We start from the raw sequence: 19,011 nt of genomic DNA on the forward strand, positions 1-19,011 counted from the left end.
CTATAAACAACACATCTCAGTACAAAGATCTTTCTTTGCAACCATGAGCACCACTCATCCTACATTCAATAGAGGGGCAAGGGCAGATGAGGGAGAAACTAATCAGCTGGGTAAGTGATGGGAGGATTTCTGAGCTTAATTTTACCTTGGTAAAATATTTAATATGCACAGAACAGAACTTACAGCTTGATTCAGCTTTCTGAGACCTGTGGACTTTGGAACTAGCTTTTAAACTGCTTGTTTAAACAAAAAAAAAAAACCAACAAAAGAAAACCACACCAAAACCACAACTCCATAAAAAGTCTGAAAGTAAAACGCACCTATTGCTTTGTAACATGCAACATGTATTGTGCTACGATGAATTACATTTTTAAGTCAGTGGAAAACATCTCATTAGCTTGAGCTGGCTTTGGATCATGATCCTGAAGGTTTCGAAAAGATATTGCCAGTGTCTGAGGGCTTCAGGCAGCCTCATTTTTGGAAGGGGAATATAATAGTTTCTTGTGCTATTTTACAATTGTATAACATGCACTGTGACATTTGTGGTAAAACCACATGATAACAAATACCGAGTTTATATTTCATTTGACAGATTTTGTGTTATCTGTAAAATCAGGATGTAAAGTATAGAATTGACAGGCAGGCAAAGAGCTGATTGAGGAAAGGGATCTCTCAACAGAGCTCAGTGGAAACACAGTGTTTCAGAGAATAATGAAGATCCCAGATCCCTGGTGCCTCAGTCGTTTGGAATAATTAGGGGTTCACTGGCTAAGGGTCAGGTAATTTTGTTGACCTCTAAACTTTCTGATCTTTAGGAACCTCCTCAAAACAGGCAAAAATTAAATAAGAAGATGGTATCTGCCTTTTAAAGTGAGTTTCAGGAAATAAAAAAGATACGATTTCTCTGACATTAATTAAAACCTTCTAAAGGTTTTGGTTTTGAAGTTCTTCAGAAAGGCAACTGTTGCCTCAGCTGAGTGAAAACATAACATATTACTCATGTCTTACAGAAAAGAAATGCATTTTCAAAATTACTCCAAAAGAAAATTACTGTTGCTAGTTGCAAAAGAAAGCTTTTTCTTAGGGCAAATATTTTTACATTTTGATATTTTGTTTTCATTGTAGAAAAGATGTCAATTTGAAATTTCTTGGGAAACCAGAAATCTGGGGGGAGCAATCAGTCAGCTGATTTGTTTTGAAAATACTGATGAAATATCATGGTATTAGTTACTAGATAGAACTGAAACAGTCAGCACATATAAATTTGAAATGTATGGTTAATAAAATATGCCAACATCAAAATATGCCAAATCTCAACATCATGGTGTTTGAAACACTTTCATAGCATGTCTGTGGACAAAGAAACATAAAAAAGAGAAGTTGAAAAATGAATGTTTTGTTAATGTTACAAATGCAAAAATAAAATTACACACTTGTTAATGAAGAGAATGTGTTTACTTGATTTACATAAGTTTGCAAAAAAACCTATCACAGTGGATTTACAGGGCAATAGCATTCAATATTGATACTGCTATGTTGCATTTGAGAAATAACATCATAACGGCTACGTGATTTTCATTCACTTGTAGCATGAGACACTAAGTATTTTAACTTGAAAGAAAATCATACTATTGTATACTTATATTTTTTCCTGTTATAACAGAATAAATGCATCTTCTGACTTTCACTGGACACTCCTGATACTGCCATGAAACATAGCTTTAAAATGTTGCATGAAAGCTTCCTTCTTTTCAAAAAAATCTTACCATTGTAAGAATTGCTCTAAAAATGTGTTTACCTTCTTCTGCTAATAAAATAGAATACTAATTAGCAACTCCACGAAAAGTAACAATCTCTCTGCTACTCTGAGGAAGCACCTCTCAAAAAGAAGTGCCAGAAACATCATGAAATTCCCTTGATCTTGCTACTGCCCTTGATTTTACGTAGAGAACACTCATGTACCTAGTCCCTTTGAAATCATACTTGTTAGGTACTTAAATACCTTGAAGTATTTTGGCTTTATGGTGCAGTGATAGGCTGCAGTGTGCAGCTCTTAGGCAGACAGCAGTGCTCCTCCAAGCTCATTTTGCAACAGTAATAGGAATACTTGATCACTTTGCTATTCTGAAGTAAAACTCCTCTTTAAAGCAGTTTTCACAAAATGTTTCATTTTATCTACATGAAAATACTCAGATATTTTGCTGAATCCTTTAGAAAGGCCCTATTGACCTACAGGGAAAATAATTTGAAAAAAGCCCCACTGTGAGCACAAATTTTAGAGCTCTCATAAAACATTATGCATGGGACAAGTGAGGCCATATTACATGGAAAAGTGGACTCTGTCCATAGAGTTATCAGTGAGGTTAGTGGTTAATATGTAATCTTCAATCTACAAACACTGAGAAATGAACTCTCTGCACTCCATACCTCCTCAAAAAATGTATGGGTATAGTCACTTTCCATGATCTCATTGCTTTATCACTGATTTTGTTAACTTCACAGTATTAAGCTGAGCCAAAATTTTCCTTCCATTTATTTTTCTGCCACACTTTTCATGCTAAAAAGCTACTTTAATAGTTCTCCTGCTATGTGTAGTTTTATTACAACAGTTTTACCTAGATAGAACATTGAAACTATTTTATGCTTTCCTAAATTACATGATCCAAAACTGTAACACAGAAATATGTGAACATCTAGAAGATGTATTTTCCTTAGTTTATTTAAGGATCTAATATACCATCCTATATAAGATCCTTACCATTTTAACAAAATTAATCAAGCAAGTTGCCACTTACTTGAAAATTTGGTAGCCTTTTTTTTTCTTGTTAGTATCTTTTTTAAAATCTAAGCTGTATTATACTGGCCCAATTCAAATGCTGAGATTTTTTTACTGCATTATCTTCTTCTCGCAAACCATGGGATACATACACATAGTGCAGAATATGCAGATGCCTTTATAACTACTTTATTTGTTGCTACTGCACACCTGAACTAGAAATCCCACAGAAATACTATCTGTGCTAGGCAAGAATGGATTTGGATATGCTGTTTTCTTTTAGTATCATTCACACCCAGAGGAAACTGTTCCTCAGACAGAAATGAGACACATACTCCAAGCTTCAGGGGGATATTGTGTTCACTAAAAACCCTAAATAAAGACCTTTTCCATAAATTAATACCCTATTCCCTAAATAAAGATCCAACAAATCCTACCTAAGAAACTATGGAAGTGACTGAACTTTTATTGAACCTCAAAGTTTTGGCTTATCTCTTGGGCAATGGCTGGGCTGGTTCTTATTTATATCCCTATGTAAAACAAGCAGATTAATTCTTGGGTTTGCTTTCAAATTTAGTCACAAGTGGAATGTCTTAATTGTTTGTTAAAGGAACAGCAGGTTGTGGTCAGGGTCAAATGCCCTTGTGCTCAACAGATTTTAACTTTGCATAATACTAACTCTTCAGACTATGATAAGCAAGCAAAGCAAATCTAGAGAAAGATCTTCAAGCTGTATGTGAGGTAAATGCTGAGGTATGCAAAGGCAGGGGAAAGGGAGAAGCAAACCTGAGTTCATGGGACTAGTCATTTTTTATCATGTACTGGTAAATGGACTTTCAGAGCATGCATGTTGGGGAGTATGAAATTCTGCAAGATTAGTAGTGAAACAATGCAAGTTGTCTCCACTGCAGAGTTAACTTGCATGTTGGCAGAAGTGTTTAGGTATATGGGCTGGAAACTGATTCTGTGCTCACTCCTGCTAGTAGGTTCACTAGCAGGACTTGCTTTGTAGGTTCAGGCTGGATCACAGACCTGCTGATGGTCCTCCAGTGCTGCCATTCCAGAATTCGCTGTTTTCCTAGACCAGGTGAGGTTCTTGCTGAGTCACTGGAGAAGGATCTTCAAGTGGTTTAGTCTACCACAGCATAAAGTATCATGAGACGTCTGCTCACAGGTGGTGAAGATGTCCTTCAGATGTATGTAAGGAAAGGCAAGAGCCTGATGGAGTGACAGAACCATGAGGTACCACAGGAAACCTGCCTGTAGGCATGAGTCCACTGGTTGGACTAGTGCAGTCATGAGAGCCATGTGCTGGTTGGGTGGTTTCTAAGGCAGACTCCCAGGGAACTGGGGGAAGAAGACCCTCTTCATCATTGCCACACTGTCCTTCCAAGCCTGATCTTGACCATTCAGGGACAGATTATGAAGGGGATTGGAGTGGTTGGATGGCAGTGGGGAAGATATGGACAAATCTCTTTTAATGTGAGCTGGGAAGTCTCAGGTTCAGGTGTAGCACTGCCTGTGATGACTAAGTCCCTCTCCCTGCTGGTGAGCAAATACTCCCAGAAAGGAGAAGTTAGCAGGAGTAAATAAGGGGAGCTCAAACTCTCCCAGATGTGGTGGGCTGGAGGAAGTGGATGGCTCAGCAGGCAAGCTGCCTGTTCCAGCCCAGTGGTTGGCACAGTGTCTTTCTTGCACATCAGGCAGCCTCCAGGGAAGAAAGAAGAGTTAATTTAACTCAGCCATGATTTCAGCTCTGTGCTCTTCTGCAAGAAGAAACAGAAGAGCTCTCCTGTGTTTAGGACCAAGGGACTAGTTCTGTCTGGTTCCCTTGGAGAAGACTGATTGCCAACTTTTCCACTCCCTGGAACAAGGGAGTCTGGCTTGATTTATTTCCAGCACCCTCCAGGAAATGAGGCTGTTAGGTCTATTATCCTGAAGCTAGAAGGCCAGTCCAGTTTCTTTGGTAGGTGTAGGGGCAGAGTTACAAAATTTACTACATTTTTCCAAAGAGATGAGCCTTGGAGCAAGTCTGTTATTCCCTGATATATATTATACCTGATGCCCCGATGTGTCTCTTGCTGAAACCTGCCAGCTTGAATCGTGACCTGCCAGCACGAACAAAGACCTTATGAAGGTAGAAACCTTTAGTTAGCTCTGATGAAAAAGAAATCCTAAGAGCTGCGCAGAAATATGTCTATTTCCATGTCCCTGCAGTTGTGTCTTGTATAATACTGAGAGCAGCAGTGATACTGGTGAAGGCAGTGAGTGCACAGGTGATTAAGGCTGGTTTACAGCAACATGCCAGCCTCCTACAAGACAAAAAGAAAATCCAGGTAACATTACACAAAAGAAAGGTACATTTCTTTCTCTGATCTCTTTAGTGCTTACAAGATTTAGATAACATGCTTATCATGAAGCAAATTCAGATATTTTGCAAGTTTTACTTTGTGTGGTAACAAGTAACACCCTTTACCCCTTTGCAAATACCCTGAAGTTTGCGAGAGTAAGGGCATACATAAAGTGAATAAACACAGCCTAACTCCTAATTCCTCTTGGCTTTTCACAGACATCTCTAATTATATGAAGAGGATAATTTTTTGTGAGGTTGTAATGAAATACAATTATTTAAATAAATACCTGAACAAAATGGTCATACGGCCAGAATAAATTACCATCATATTTTTAATTACTGAAGTAAGTTTTGATAGGAGGGAATAAATAATATTAAGAGATTTAATTAGTGAATTCAGAGAGGGGTTATTTACAGCACTAACATCAACAACATAACATCTGACATAATTACGGATCAAAACCTGACTACTACAACACTAACATCTAACATAATTAGACATCAAAGAAAGTCTACCAGGCAGGCAAGACCCTTCTTGCAGAAGAAGATGTGGTCTCACAGTCTTTAATTCTTGCTTTTTTCTCCTTTCTTTCCCAAGTACCTCTATTTCCTCTATAATATTTAACCATAGATAGTTAAATAATGTTTGTAATGGATCAAATAACCTGCGGCAGTAACCTGTGGGATCTACAAAAACTAGATCTACAAAAACTAGACGTCAGAAATGGCTGCTGGATATTGATTTCAGAATACCACTGCATATGAGAAGAAAGGGGCAAGGGGAAACAAGACATATTACTATTATTTAACACAAATGCTGATTTAAAATTTTTCCCCAAGATGCATGAAGGATCCTTCTGACTGGATAATTTAATAGTTCCTCTGTAAAGTTATGTGGCAGAGGCCTTCTTCTACCTTGTTCTGTACCTTTTGGTGACTGTCAGGCATGTGCTGCATTTAGAATAGGACTCACACCAAGAGATAAAAATTAGTAAGATTTAGATTCAGTGAATTAGAGGAAAGTTTGTGAGGATTTTTTTGAGGAATTTTCTGCCACCCAATGCGCCCTACTTATTCCTGCAATTTCTCTGACTTGCTCCATGTTTCCTGGCCATGCTCAGGAACCTGTTGCAGTCAGTGAAAATGATGCCTCCTCTGCCTAGACTGGAGGCAAAGGGAGAACATCTAATAAAAATGTTCAGAAAAGGAATTTATTTTTATGTAATTTGTCTCAATTTCTCCTTCCCCTCATTTTCTAACAAAATTTGGAACCCTCTAGATTAAAAAGTAAATGAAAAAAAGAAAAGCTTGCAAAAATTTCATGAAAATGATTTTTTTTTCCAGAAAAATATTAAAGTTGTTCTAATATGTATCGGCTTTTTGAATTTTCTGTTCCTCTGAAATTCCAGCACACTCCTCCTGGAGCAGGGAATAACAAAATACATAACAGGCATTCGTTTTCAGTAATATTGTTGTAACTTAAGAAACTTCAAATTAATCTCCAGAAGTGACTATTTACTCAGTAAACTGTGTAGGGCTTCTGTACCAGCTCCATACTGCATTAGAATCTGTGTCTTCAGAAGTTTTGATAGTAGGATTTAAAATCAGTTATAAAAAGCTTTTATTGTCAACAAATCACATGCTGGAACAGGAGAATAACATGCTTTTGTTTTTCTCCAGCTTTCTGTGGGCTCCAAAGGGCTCTGTCCTTGATCATCTTCCCTCCTCCCTCTGGAGAGGGCATCTCCTCCCTGGGGAAGCTGGTCTGTAAACACAAGACAAACTTCTCATACTGATGACTCAAATCCACCCATATGTTCCTTTCGGACCAAGCCCAGAGCTCAGCCTTCTTCCCTCTGAATGTCTCGACAGCGGCTCAAGCTCAGTATGTCTCACCAGAGCCTTAATCCGTCTTCTAAGCTCTCTTTGCTGCTGCTTCTTCCAGTCACAGTGGCTAACATCACTGCTGCCCATCTGCAGTGATGGCCCATCTGCTGCTTGGGCCTTGAACTTGTCACCACCTTCAGACTGGGATTTTCTCCATGTCAGCTTTTCATATCAAGGCTCTGTGTAAATCTTGATACATAAAACTTCAAAGCTATGACCTTCTTCATACTTCCATAGAGCCAAAATTACCAGTTCAGTTTTCATCCTTTCACAACAAGATGCTTCTCCCTGCTTCTGACAGAGCCCATTTCCTGCTCTTTTCTTCATGTCCACAACTTCAAGTAGGCTTCCTCTCTCATCCCATCTTCCCACCAGCTCCCCCACCATCAAGCACAACGTAATTCTCCTCCGTGCAGATTGCAGCCCTGCTGCCATCTCTGACAACTGCCACCAGCCGTCACGGCACATTACTAAACCTTTCACACCAATAACGTCCTTCTCCTATACTACCTTGTGAGCCTGGGAGGAACTCTCTATAAAAGCATACCTCACCCTGCCATTATGCACCTTCAGAATTTCCCCAGGAGCTTTCCTTTTTCACACTGTCTGCAAAAAAAGCCATGTTGCTACAAGTGTTACATGCACAATGACCTGTAACATCATATTATTTTTCTTCAGGCCCCTGAATGTTGTTTTGTGGTTTTTTTTCACTTTGATTGTAAACATTAAATCACAAATGCATTGAGCATCTCTAGCATTTAGGAACTGAATTTTTTTTCTTATTTTTGTCTCCATTATGGAATTGCAGTGGTAATATTTTAAATGACTTGTTACAACAGGGTGACTAGAGCACTACTGTGTGTGATAACCTTGCACACTGTCCAATGTAGTTCGAATTTCAGATTCAGTGGTCTGTGAATTGCATACAGTTTTCTTTCTTTCTTTTGTTTTTTCCTCATGTATTGAGAAGTTATTCTCAATGGTATGTGTAAGTCTTGCTTGAGATCACATTTCTGGTGCTCTGACTTTAAAGTTCATTTTTTCTGCAGGGATCTATCATTTCTATAGTGTTATAACCCAAACCAAATGTTTGCTGAAACACAATAGAAAGCTCTATTTCTAAGCCATTTGAACACATATATTAGAAATGTGTTAAACATGGGTACATGGTGACTGCTGAAGAAGATATTTCTAGATGTGGAGTCTTTTAAAATGAGCTAAAACTCTTTTCTTTTCCAAGAAAAATATATCAGTTTCACTACATTTAGTGTATTCCAAATTCTGTCAACAAGTCATAAGCTGTTAACAGGAAGCTGCTTTCTATTTTGCTTGCTGCCAAGATTAGGGGTGACATTCCTACCCTCTTGAAATCACGGCAAAACTTCCTTTGACTTCAATCAGAAGAAGATTTCATCCAAAGCAAGAAAATTATTATCCTTACATTTTCAGAACTGAAAAGAATAACAAGCCTCTTTTCAATTCATACTTACCTCTCTTTTCAGATATTGCCATGTAAGAATTATTTTTATCACCATCTTTTTCAATATGGTTATCTTAGTTGGTTTTGATGCCTGAAGACAGGAATCAGCTTATAAAATGTATTTTGCAGCATACAAGAAAAAATAGTTCAGAAAGGAAAAAAGCAAACACAAAAAAATTATCACTTCTCTTACAATTTTATTAATATGGATTTGCTATCTTTCCCCACAAAAAAAATGAGTAACTTTTCATTAGACAGAAAATTATGCTTATAAAAGTAGTTCTGTTTGAAGAATGATGTTTGGTGGGAGGAAGATGGAAGACAGGTTGATTCAAAGATCAGTGAAATCAGTAGTGCAAAAAACTAGATAGAAAAACTTCTACTGATTGTCACTGGACTTTATGTCACACCCTTTCCCCTGTTAAATACTGTGTAGCAAGGGAAGTTCAAGCCCTTCTAACTTTTCTGCAATAGCCTTGTTAGAAGAACAGCAAAATACATGGTTCATGGGGTCCCAGCCGAATTGCATAACATTAGGATACACTTCCAGAAATGCTGGAGTAAGTGCAACCTAGGTGTCAGGAATACACAATGATCTGGTGCACAAGTAGACAGCACCTAACCTTGCAAACACTGGGGACCTCCCTGATAACCTATTAAAAGAACCAAACACACCAAATTCAGTGAAAGCTGAGTATTGACTATCTATGCATGGACACAAGGACCCAGATTTCCCTGTGTGACCTCTGGTATTTGAGAAATCCTTCTTTTAATGGCCAACTGTTTCCAGTTAAAAACTGAAGAATAAAACCAGAGCATCAATGAAAAACTGTGGTCATCAGCTTCTTCTAGGATTAGAATTTTTTCCATTCTTCTTTTCACAGATAAGGTCACTACAGAAGAAAAAGGTGAGCCTAAACACCTTAACTTTCATCTGCCTGAAAAAAAAATCCTTCAAAAAAAAGTTACTGTTAATTTGGTGTAGTTATATTATGATCTCTGTATTGATACTCTTACATCAGTTTATATACATTTATTATACCATAGTTATGGTTCAGTTTGTCTCCCTGATCAAATACTTTGAAATACTACTTTGTAATTGCTATTCCATACTAACTCCCCATGTGGATATCACTACATTGCTTAACTGACTTCACCAGTATTGTAAGCACACCATTGCAGAACCCCAGGGCAAGTTAGGGTAGGATTCTGTACCATGACACTGACTTAAATGCACCCATCACGTCCCATGGTGCGCAGAGCAATTTACCACAATGAAATATTGCTTTGCCTGATGGTACTTTCAAATACTGACCAGACCTCCATCAGGTAGAAGTTTTTGTAACTGAGATAACAAAAAAAATATTTTGTTATGTAAGCCACTTAATAATTCAGCCTATAAAACTAAGCAACTCTTCAATTATCCATAAACAATACACAATTTTCATAATTATTATGTACAGTAGATGAACATAATTTAGGAATCAAATATTCATACAAAATCAACACGAATTAGGCTCTTGAGTCAGTGCTTTCGAAACAGAATTTCAGCAGGACAGACACTTTCAGAGTCACATTCCTCTGAAACTCGAGTTATTTGTACAGCTCAGCACAGCTCATGATTGTGAAAGACTGAGGTTCTGCTGACACCTGCTGGTAATTGTCTGAACAGCAGAACAGTCTGAACATTCTTACAATTAGGCACATGGAATAAAAAAAACATATGTAGGAAAACAAGAATAAAGGTAGAGATCAGGCTTCTTTCTATCGCAGAAAAGTTTCCAGTCATTGCTAAGTCATAATGGTGGAGTAAGGCTGGGGAAAGGACAAAAAGGAAAGGTAAAACCAAAATTTGCTGCTAGATTTTCTGTCAAGGACTATGAAGTCACTTCCTACTGAGTCAATACACTACTTGCAGTGACTCATTGTGGAGATGCTGAGTAAGCTGAAAGAGATTTGCTAATGACTGGGTGATCAGCATAATTAATATCAGTAGAGACCAGTATCTGGTTTTGAAATGATCAGATTCATGCTAACATGAGAATGCAGTAAGATGACAAAGAAAACAGAGATATTTTCAAACTTTATTTTTCCCCCCAAATATAGGAAGAAATTTCTTTTGCTTACTCAGTAGGTTATCCTCAAAATTCAGCAAATCTCATATCTGAACTCTGATGGGGTTGGTTAGGCCCAAGAAAAAAGTAACAATTTAATAGAATTTTACTTGTTCCTATAACACCAAACAATTAAGATAAGTTTCAAATATTTACTAACCACTTTTAACTTTGTGTTAAGCAAACATTCTGAAAAAAGAAGATTGCTACACCTTTCATAATAAGTATTTCTGCTAACAGACAGCACACTGAACACTCCATTTCGTTTGTACAGCGGGTGCATGGTCCCTGGTAAGAAAAAAACTGGTTTGGGCACCGTTTTAAACACTATGTAACCTGCATAACTGCTTTTCTAATAAGAAGAGATCAAACAGCTTAGATTTGCTCCTTTTGCTGCTGTTAGTGTGTCATCCTTCCCTGCCTCCACCCTCAAAGGAGAAATTTACAGTAAAGAGAAAATTCGATTTCTGTCCCTGGTGCTCACCTTTGAAAGAAAATTATTGCTTGTAAAATAAAGGCCCAAAGATCTTATTTTGGACAACCATGTACTTGGGTTTCTTTGCATATTCCCGCCTCCTCTGTATCTGGGATGAATTGGAAGGTATGGTAATGGATAATTACTGTGATTACTGGGTGCTTGCCAACCCATTCAGGAATTACCGTGCCCTGGATTGAAACGATTGCTGAAGCCTGAAAAACTCCTGGCGCTCTTGTGTGCCAGCTGCAGTCAGGCTGCCCTCTCCCGGCAGGCCGAATCTCTTCCGTTGCCCAAAACTTCCAACACACTCGAGGAGGACTGCTTTGACATCATGAAGGTGATCTACGGGGACATTATGGAAATGCCCAGGATATGTGGATGTACTGCTGCTCAGCCACAGCTACTCGCAACCCTGACTGAGGGACTAAACATCAAGAAATTCTTGACAAATGTGAAATGCATTCATCCTGGAGAGCATCCTGAGGCTGGAAGTGGTTTTCTTCAGGCAAACTGCAGCTCTGAATCAGACGCAAGGCCTTTGCTGTGTATGAAGTGAATCTGCAGTTGAGGATGCTTAAAACTCTCAGATACATGTGCATGTAGACTGTCTGTGTGGCACACAGGCAAGCTGAATGCTTCAGAGAGGTGTTGAACTAATAATTCTCCCATAGATGCAAATTTCTGTCCATACATGATCTGTGCAGGAAGCTCTAGACAGAAATGCAGCAACCTTTGCCTGCCATTATTTATCTGAGCAAGTTGCTCAGACAATTAGCAAGCTTTTATCAGCAATGGGCATGTCAGGGCATTGCCATTAACCACTGTGCTGGTTGCCTGTTCGTGAGTGCCACAATGGACCGTGCAGTGGGCAGCTGTGCTCCTGCCTTGCAAAGAACAGAAAAACAAGGCAAAAAGGAAAAATGACCAAAGCAGATGGAACAAGAGACAAGAAGCTGTGTAGGTGTTGTTTAGGATGGAAGTGAAGCTGATGAACACAAGTTATGTCAGTAATAGTCATCATTATGGGGCTGGCTTATTTCCTCTTATGCACACAAACCTCAGCCTCGCCACAGGATGCTCAATTAGAGATGGCAACTTTTCATTAAGAGTAAATGAGCAGGTAACTATAAACGCTTGTTGCCATTTCTGAAATGTTTTACATCACTGTGATTCGGAGAAAACTCCTCGTTTCAACTGTCATCCCAGGCAGTTACTTTATTCACAACTGTGAATGCTCTTTGGGCTGATGGAACCTCTGAACACCATGGCATGCAAACCTTGTCTCCAGCTGGTGCCACACATCCCACCTACACATGGGTTTATCCTGGAGGAGCTGCAGGGAAGTCTCTCCCAGGCTGATAGGACACCTGGGCGAGGCTGCTGCTGCAACTCTGAAGGAAGGACTATTTGGAAGAACACCAGTTCAGCCATGCTGCTGGCCAAACAACAGCTCATCCTCTGAGTGTTTCCAGTGTACGGGGGGTTCCCTGGGTCACTACCTGGAAGGAAAATATTGATGAAGGAAAAACGTTTGCAAGTTTTCTAACCCAGAAAACTATTGTAAAACAAACACCTGGGGGGTGAGCCCGAGGTCGCCCACTTGAAACACCAGAGTGGCTGCACAGGCCGCAGACCAGAGCCCCTGGCACAGGCAGTGAGCAAGACAAACACCACCCAGGCTGGTATGCTGGAGCTTCGCCTTTGCTTTTTAGGTGAAGGGGAGATTCGGTAACGTGCAGAGAAGCGTGTTTGAAATGGAAATGTAATCCAGGTTTGGGCGAGCCTTGAGCAGCCTGAGCCCCCACCCGTGAAACAGCTGCTGTCTTCCCGGCAGTGCACAGCCTGAGCTCCCCACACAGCCTGCGTTAAGCTGGGGAGTGAGAGGAAAAATAAGCTGAAAGAATAAAACCCCGTTATTCTTTTTTTTTAAGCATTCGGTATGGGGAAGATGGAACACGCTCTCCACCTGGTGACAGCGAAACAACTCCACTGCCGGAGCAGGGCGCGCCAGACGGGACGAGCACAGACCAAGGGCAGTGCACACGCTCGCGGCCCGCTCGCCCGGCCCGGCGCCGCTCGCGCGGCTCTCAGCAGTCCGCCGGTGAAAGTGCGGCGGCTCCCTGCAGGCGGCGCTGTGCGGCTCGGCCCACCGGCAGGGGGCGGGCCGGATGGCGGCTCCGCTCCGCCTGGGCCGCGCTGCACGCTTGCTGTCGGCTGCCACTACAGCTCGAGCCGGAGCCTCGTGCTCGTTTCCGCGCATCTCTTCGTCCTCCTCATCTCCCTCGTCCTCCTCATCTTCCTCTTCTCACCGCCTCTCTCCGCTGCCGCCCGCCATGCAGGCCTTCCAGTACCCCGAGGTGTACCGCGACGAGACCGCCGTGAGTAGGACACTCGCCGGGGCAGCCCGCCGGCGTGTGGCGGATGGCGTGTGGCGGATGGCGTGTGGCGGCTGCCGGGCCCGGCCGCGGGACAGCCTCTTTCGACAGCCCCCTCCGTGCCGCGGTGTGCCGCCTCGGGGGAGGGATGTTAGTGCTTTCTCGGCGTTCGAGGCTTTGTTCGGCCTCGGCCGTTAAAACCGCAGCGGGCTCTCTTCAAAGGGTGTGGGGTTTTAGCGGCCGTGGGCCGCGGCGTCTGCCGGGCCTGGGTAAAAGCAGGATTCTTGCCCGTCGTGCCGGTGCCTGCGGGCACGTCTCGCGTGTGCGGGGTCAGCGAGCCCGAGGTAGGCTGACGGGCCGGGAGCCGGACCGGGGCCACAGGGTAGCTGTGGGAGCAAGATTCGCGGCTGCCGGGCGGGCGTGCAGATCCCGCCGCTTCAGTACGGCTGTGCGGACAAGGAAGTCCAGGCCTCAACGAAGGCTGTAGTTGCGTGCGGAAGGACAGGTAGTCTGTTTTTAAACGATGGTTCCATCTGCTTGTGATCCGTAGTAACTTGATATGCAAGGATTATAGTGGAAGTTTGGCTGAAATGGGTTCGGTTGCCTTTGCCTTCTGCAAAGGGTTGAGTACAGGAATTATTTACAGAGCTGACATTACTTTTGAACAGAAATGTTTGAGAATATGAGCCAACACTGGAAAAAACTGAAGTATTTGCTTTCATAGTTGACTGAAAGGCTGAACTATGCAACTCCTGAGGGCAGGTGTCTGGTCTTATTTTGTGCATTGGAGGAAGGAATTAGATAAAGTTAGTCTTTTGTGTTTTGTTAGAGTTTTTTGTTTGTTTGTTTTAGTTTATGTATGTACTTCACTCACATGTTTGTGAGTAGCAGTAGTAGGCAGGGCATATTTTGGGTGCATCCAGTAATCAGGTTTTGTGATTTGACTTGGACACTGGATTTGGAGGAGGTTTGGGGTTTTTTGGGGGGGTCTGTTTTTTCATCGTTTCGTGGTTTGTTTTTATTCCTATTATTACTTTATTAGCCTTATCTTGTACAAGGAATTTATATTCATGTTCTGTATTTCCCTGGTATTTTCTGTGTATTTTCTGAGGACAAGTCTGCTGCCTTGGTGCCAGTAAAGGGTGGTAATCTTAGCAACTCATGTGTGAGCAAGGTGTTGCTTTTCTCTTCCTTTGCTGCTTAGCGCTATCTTCTTTTATGAAATTCAAAAATACCCTTCATCTCAATGCCTGTCATTTCTTGGTGAATAGCATCTGTGCATATCTTTTTTTAAAGTACTGTCTTTTATAAATTCAGGTGTTGGATTATCATGGCTGTAAAATAAGCGACCCATACTGCTGGCTCGAAGATCCTGACAGTGAACAGACAAAGGTAACCTTTCTTTGAATGGGAGTAGCTGTCTCTACATGGTTCTCTTTTATAGACTAGGTGCTGTTTTTCAAGGATCTGCCAAGGCTTTTTGGAGCCAACAGCAATGCCATTATTTTGTACCTTTGTGTTAGTGGGGGAAAGACTAAAACACTTGGTATCACCTAGATAACAGAATCTGGTAAACTTAAGGCCTTGTCTTGGCCTTGGACCCATTTTTCTTGGACGATATGAATGCTGAAGATGGTGTCATCACACTGAAGGGAAACACTGATTTTTAGAGTGCTTTATCCACTGTCCTAAGTGCATCTAAATTTGTCATAATAAATAATAAATGCCATAATTGCCATAATAAAAAAGGGTAGAAAGGAAACTCCTTTGGCTTGCTTTCTTCATACAGTGACAGTGTATGAATCTTTTATTTTCTTATCCCTTTTTAAAAACAGACAAACCCATTTTCCTCCTGAAGTTAGGCTTTATTAGTCTCTCTTATTACAGATGTTGCAGTGTTTTTCAGCCTGCATCTGGTGTAGCTAGCCTGTGCTGCTGGAACTGGTCTTTTGCTGAGAGATAATCCTGAAAAAGAACAAGTGTGACTGTGAGCCAGTTCCTCTGATAGTCAAGGCACAGGCAGGGGGTGATGGCCAGAAAGTGGTAGGTGACAGTGTGGAAGGCATTTCCTCTGTAATGGCTGATTTTGTGATAACTGTAGTTCCAGATCTAAATCACTGGTGTATCTCTAGTATGTGTTACAGTGTCAGAAAGATGATGGAGGGCAGGATCTCTGTTTAAAAATATTCTGCAGGGTGGCTTTCCATTAGTGAGATTTCTTCTAGATTCTCTCATCTACGTGCTTGCATAATAGATCTTGATGAACTAAAGGGTAGTCAAATAGAACTTACTGTCTGTACAGTTAGGATCCAGTTGCCTTCTTACAAATCTATCAGCATATATAAAGACTCATGCGGATTAAGAAGGTCCATTTGAGAACAGGGTTTATTGAAAAACTCTGGCACTGACATTAACATTTTTCATGGTTTAAGCCCAGCTGGTAACTCAGAACCACACAGCCCCTCTCTCACTCCCCCACTTCTTTCTCACCCCGTCCCCTGCTCCCGAAGGGGTGGGGAGGAGAATGAAAAGAATGTAACTCCCATGGGTTGAGATAAGAACAGCCCAATAACTAAGGTATAACAAAAACCACTACTCCTATCACCAATAATAATAATTATAAGGGAAATAAGAAGGAGAGAATACAACTGCTCACCACCTGCCAACCAATACCAGCCTGACCCGAGCAGTGATCTAGCCCTTCTGGATAACTGCCCCCAGGTTATATACTGGGCATGATGTGCTGTGGTATGGAATACCTCTTTGGCTAGTCTGGTTCAGGTGTCCTGTCTCTACTTCCTTCCGGCTTCCCCTCCTCCCTGGCAGAGCATGAGACTCAGAAAGTCCTTGGTCAGAGTAAACATTACTGAGCAGCAACTAAGAACATCGGTATTGTCAGCACTGTTCCCAGGCCGAAAGTCAAAACCACAGCACTGCATCAGCTACTAAGAAGGAGAAAAATGACTGCTACTGCTGAACCCAGGACAGTATCCACCCCTTATTCCATACCCTTCATGTCGTGCTCAGATCCCACATTTTTCAATATACCATCACTCATCTCATATATATATATATGTGTATATATATATATATATATATATACACACACACACACAGAGTGAGAGATATCATTCCTTAGTGCATGGACCAATCCCTTTAAAGCTGCTGAGTTCATCCGGTCCATGATGTCAGGTTCCGTCTCTTGTAAGAGTCTTTCAGAGCAGGAGAGAGAGTATGATATAGTCAGTCTGCCAGGCTTCCTTGTATTTGTACTTCAGCCATCCTCCTCCATACCAAAGAGGCTTTAACCGCTTGGCTTGCTTAATTGCAGCATATGTTTCACACTCGTGAATAACCTGGGCAATAGTGTCCATTGTTAAGTCCACCCCTTGATCACGAGCCCATCTGTATGTTGCATCTCTGCCGTGATGGCCTGAGGTGTTATGGGCCCACCAGGCCAAAAATAATTCACCCTTATGTTGCCAATCTTAGCCCGTCTGAGCCACTTCAATCTTAGCAGCTTTATCCACTTGTTGGTTGTTTTGGTGTTCCTCAGTGACCTGACTCTTGAGTACATGAGCATCTATCTACACGGTGTACCTTCACCACCAGGTTCTGCACCTGGGCAGCGATATCTTGCCACAGTGCAGTGGCCCACATGGGTTTACCTCTGCACTGCCAGTTGCTCTGCTTCCTTTGAGGCAACCATCCCCACAGGGCATTTGCCACCATCCATGAGTCAGTATAAAGTACTGGCCACTTTTCTTGTTCAACAATGTCCAAGGCCAGCTGGATGGCTTTCACCTCAGCAGACTGACTCCATTCACCCTCTCCTTCAGCAGTTTCTGCAACTTCTCGTTGGATACTCCATACAGTTGCCTTCCATCTCCGATGCTTCCAAAGCACTGGAGGGGCCCACTGGCCTAGATACTTTCCCATACTGTCCCACACACCCTGCCACTCACAACTGTCCAGCCTTGGGGAAAATCTCTTGGTCCTCCTGTATCATCATCTAACCCTAGACAAGACCCAAACCCGACTCTGCTTAACTTTTGAGATCAGATGAAATGGTCATGGGTGAAACACACTCTATACGTGTACCAACATGCTAATCCCCATCACAATGAGCAGGCAGGTCTTAAGGGTACTCAAAGGCCATTCAAAACCTTCAGAACTCTCAAATGATGCTGTAAATAGACTGGTGGGGGAGCTGGGAGCATAACGGAATGTCTCCTTCATAGGTTGACCACTCAAGGAGGAAAATAAAGATGTGTAATTGCTAAACACTTCCATTATATATCTCCCAAAGTATAGAGGTGATGACCACACTGGGAATTCAAACCAGAGCAGTTTTATGATCAGTGAGTCTATTGTATTACAAGTCATTAGCATAAAGTACAGTGAAAAAAGAACCTTAGCCCAAGCCTTCCAGCCGATAAACACTAAACCAGCAAATACTGGCTGTAAGTAAGGTTCAACATGCTGAAACTCTGAAATCAAGAGCAGCAACTTTGAGAGCCAATAAATCAGCATTGTGACGAGTGACTATTAATCCGAAACAATAAATGCTTATCACAAATACGATTAGACACAATCCAGTCAGATCTGTTGTTATCTCAACCCTTTGATGCCCCATGTTGGGCACCACAAAGAACTGTCATGGTTTAAGCCCAGCTAGTAACTCAGAACCACGCAGCCCCTTGCTCACTCCCCCCTTGCTTCTTCCCCCCTACTCCCAGAGGGATGGGGAGGAGAATCAAAAGAATATAACTCCCACGGGTTAAGATAAGAACAGTCCAGTAACTAAGGTATTAACACAAAGCCACTACTGCTACCACCAGTAATAATAATGATAAGGGAAATAAGAAAGGGAGAGGATACAACTGCTCACCACCCGCCGACCAATACCCAGTCTGACCCGAGCAGTGATCTAGCCCTTCCAGGTAACTGCCCCCAGGTTATATACTGGGCATGATGTGCCGTGGTATGGAATACCTCTTTGGCTAGTCTGGTTCAGGTGCCCTGTCTCTACTTCCTCCCAGCTTCCCCTCCTCCCTGGCAGAGCATGAGACTCAGAAAGTCCTTGGTCAGAGTAAACATTACTGAGCAGCAACTAAAAACATCGGTGTTATCAGTGCTGTTCCCAGGCCGAAAGTCAAAACCACAGCACTGCACTAGCTACTAAGAAGGAGAAAAATGACTGCTACTGCTGAACCCAGGACAACATTGAAAATTAGATACTTAGAAAGTTGGGAGTATTCTGATTTTTTGATTTTGGCATCCTTAAGAAATAATATACGTACAATAGTTTGTGCCAGATTCAGAGGGAAGTATGTGTGGGGAGATATGGTTATGTCTGCCTTTCAGCAGCCTTACAAATATCTATTGAAGTGGTTTACAGGATCCTATGGAAGAGTTAGGATTGAGAAAATGTCAAGACCTGACAGTGTTTAATTCTCTCATGACACATTATGAACAGGTTGGGTGAGAACAGTTGGAGAAGGGTGAATCTCATTCTCCAGAGGTTGTAGCTTATACAGGAAGCAAA

At 41.7% G+C, this 19,011-nt stretch overlaps 1 protein-coding gene across 1 annotated transcript in view; it reads left to right on the forward strand.

Annotated features, from left to right (window-relative positions):
* The first annotated feature begins 13,232 nt into the window (after positions 1 to 13,232).
* Positions 13,233 to 19,011, forward strand: part of PREP (prolyl endopeptidase) — a 100,401-nt gene continuing 94,622 nt past the window's right edge. Inside the window, exons 1-2 of the mRNA XM_061460197.1 lie at positions 13,233 to 13,466; positions 14,781 to 14,855. Of these exons, the coding sequence (XP_061316181.1) occupies positions 13,257 to 13,466; positions 14,781 to 14,855 (285 nt within the window). The 5' untranslated portion in view covers positions 13,233 to 13,256. The remainder of the gene's footprint in view (positions 13,467 to 14,780; positions 14,856 to 19,011) is intronic.

This window comes from Pezoporus flaviventris, unplaced genomic scaffold, assembly GCF_033815535.1.
Source record: "Pezoporus flaviventris isolate CSIRO_AGI_PZ_B2104156 unplaced genomic scaffold, CSIRO_AGI_Pfla_v1 ptg000031l, whole genome shotgun sequence".
Lineage (NCBI taxonomy): Eukaryota > Metazoa > Chordata > Aves > Psittaciformes > Psittacidae > Pezoporus > Pezoporus flaviventris.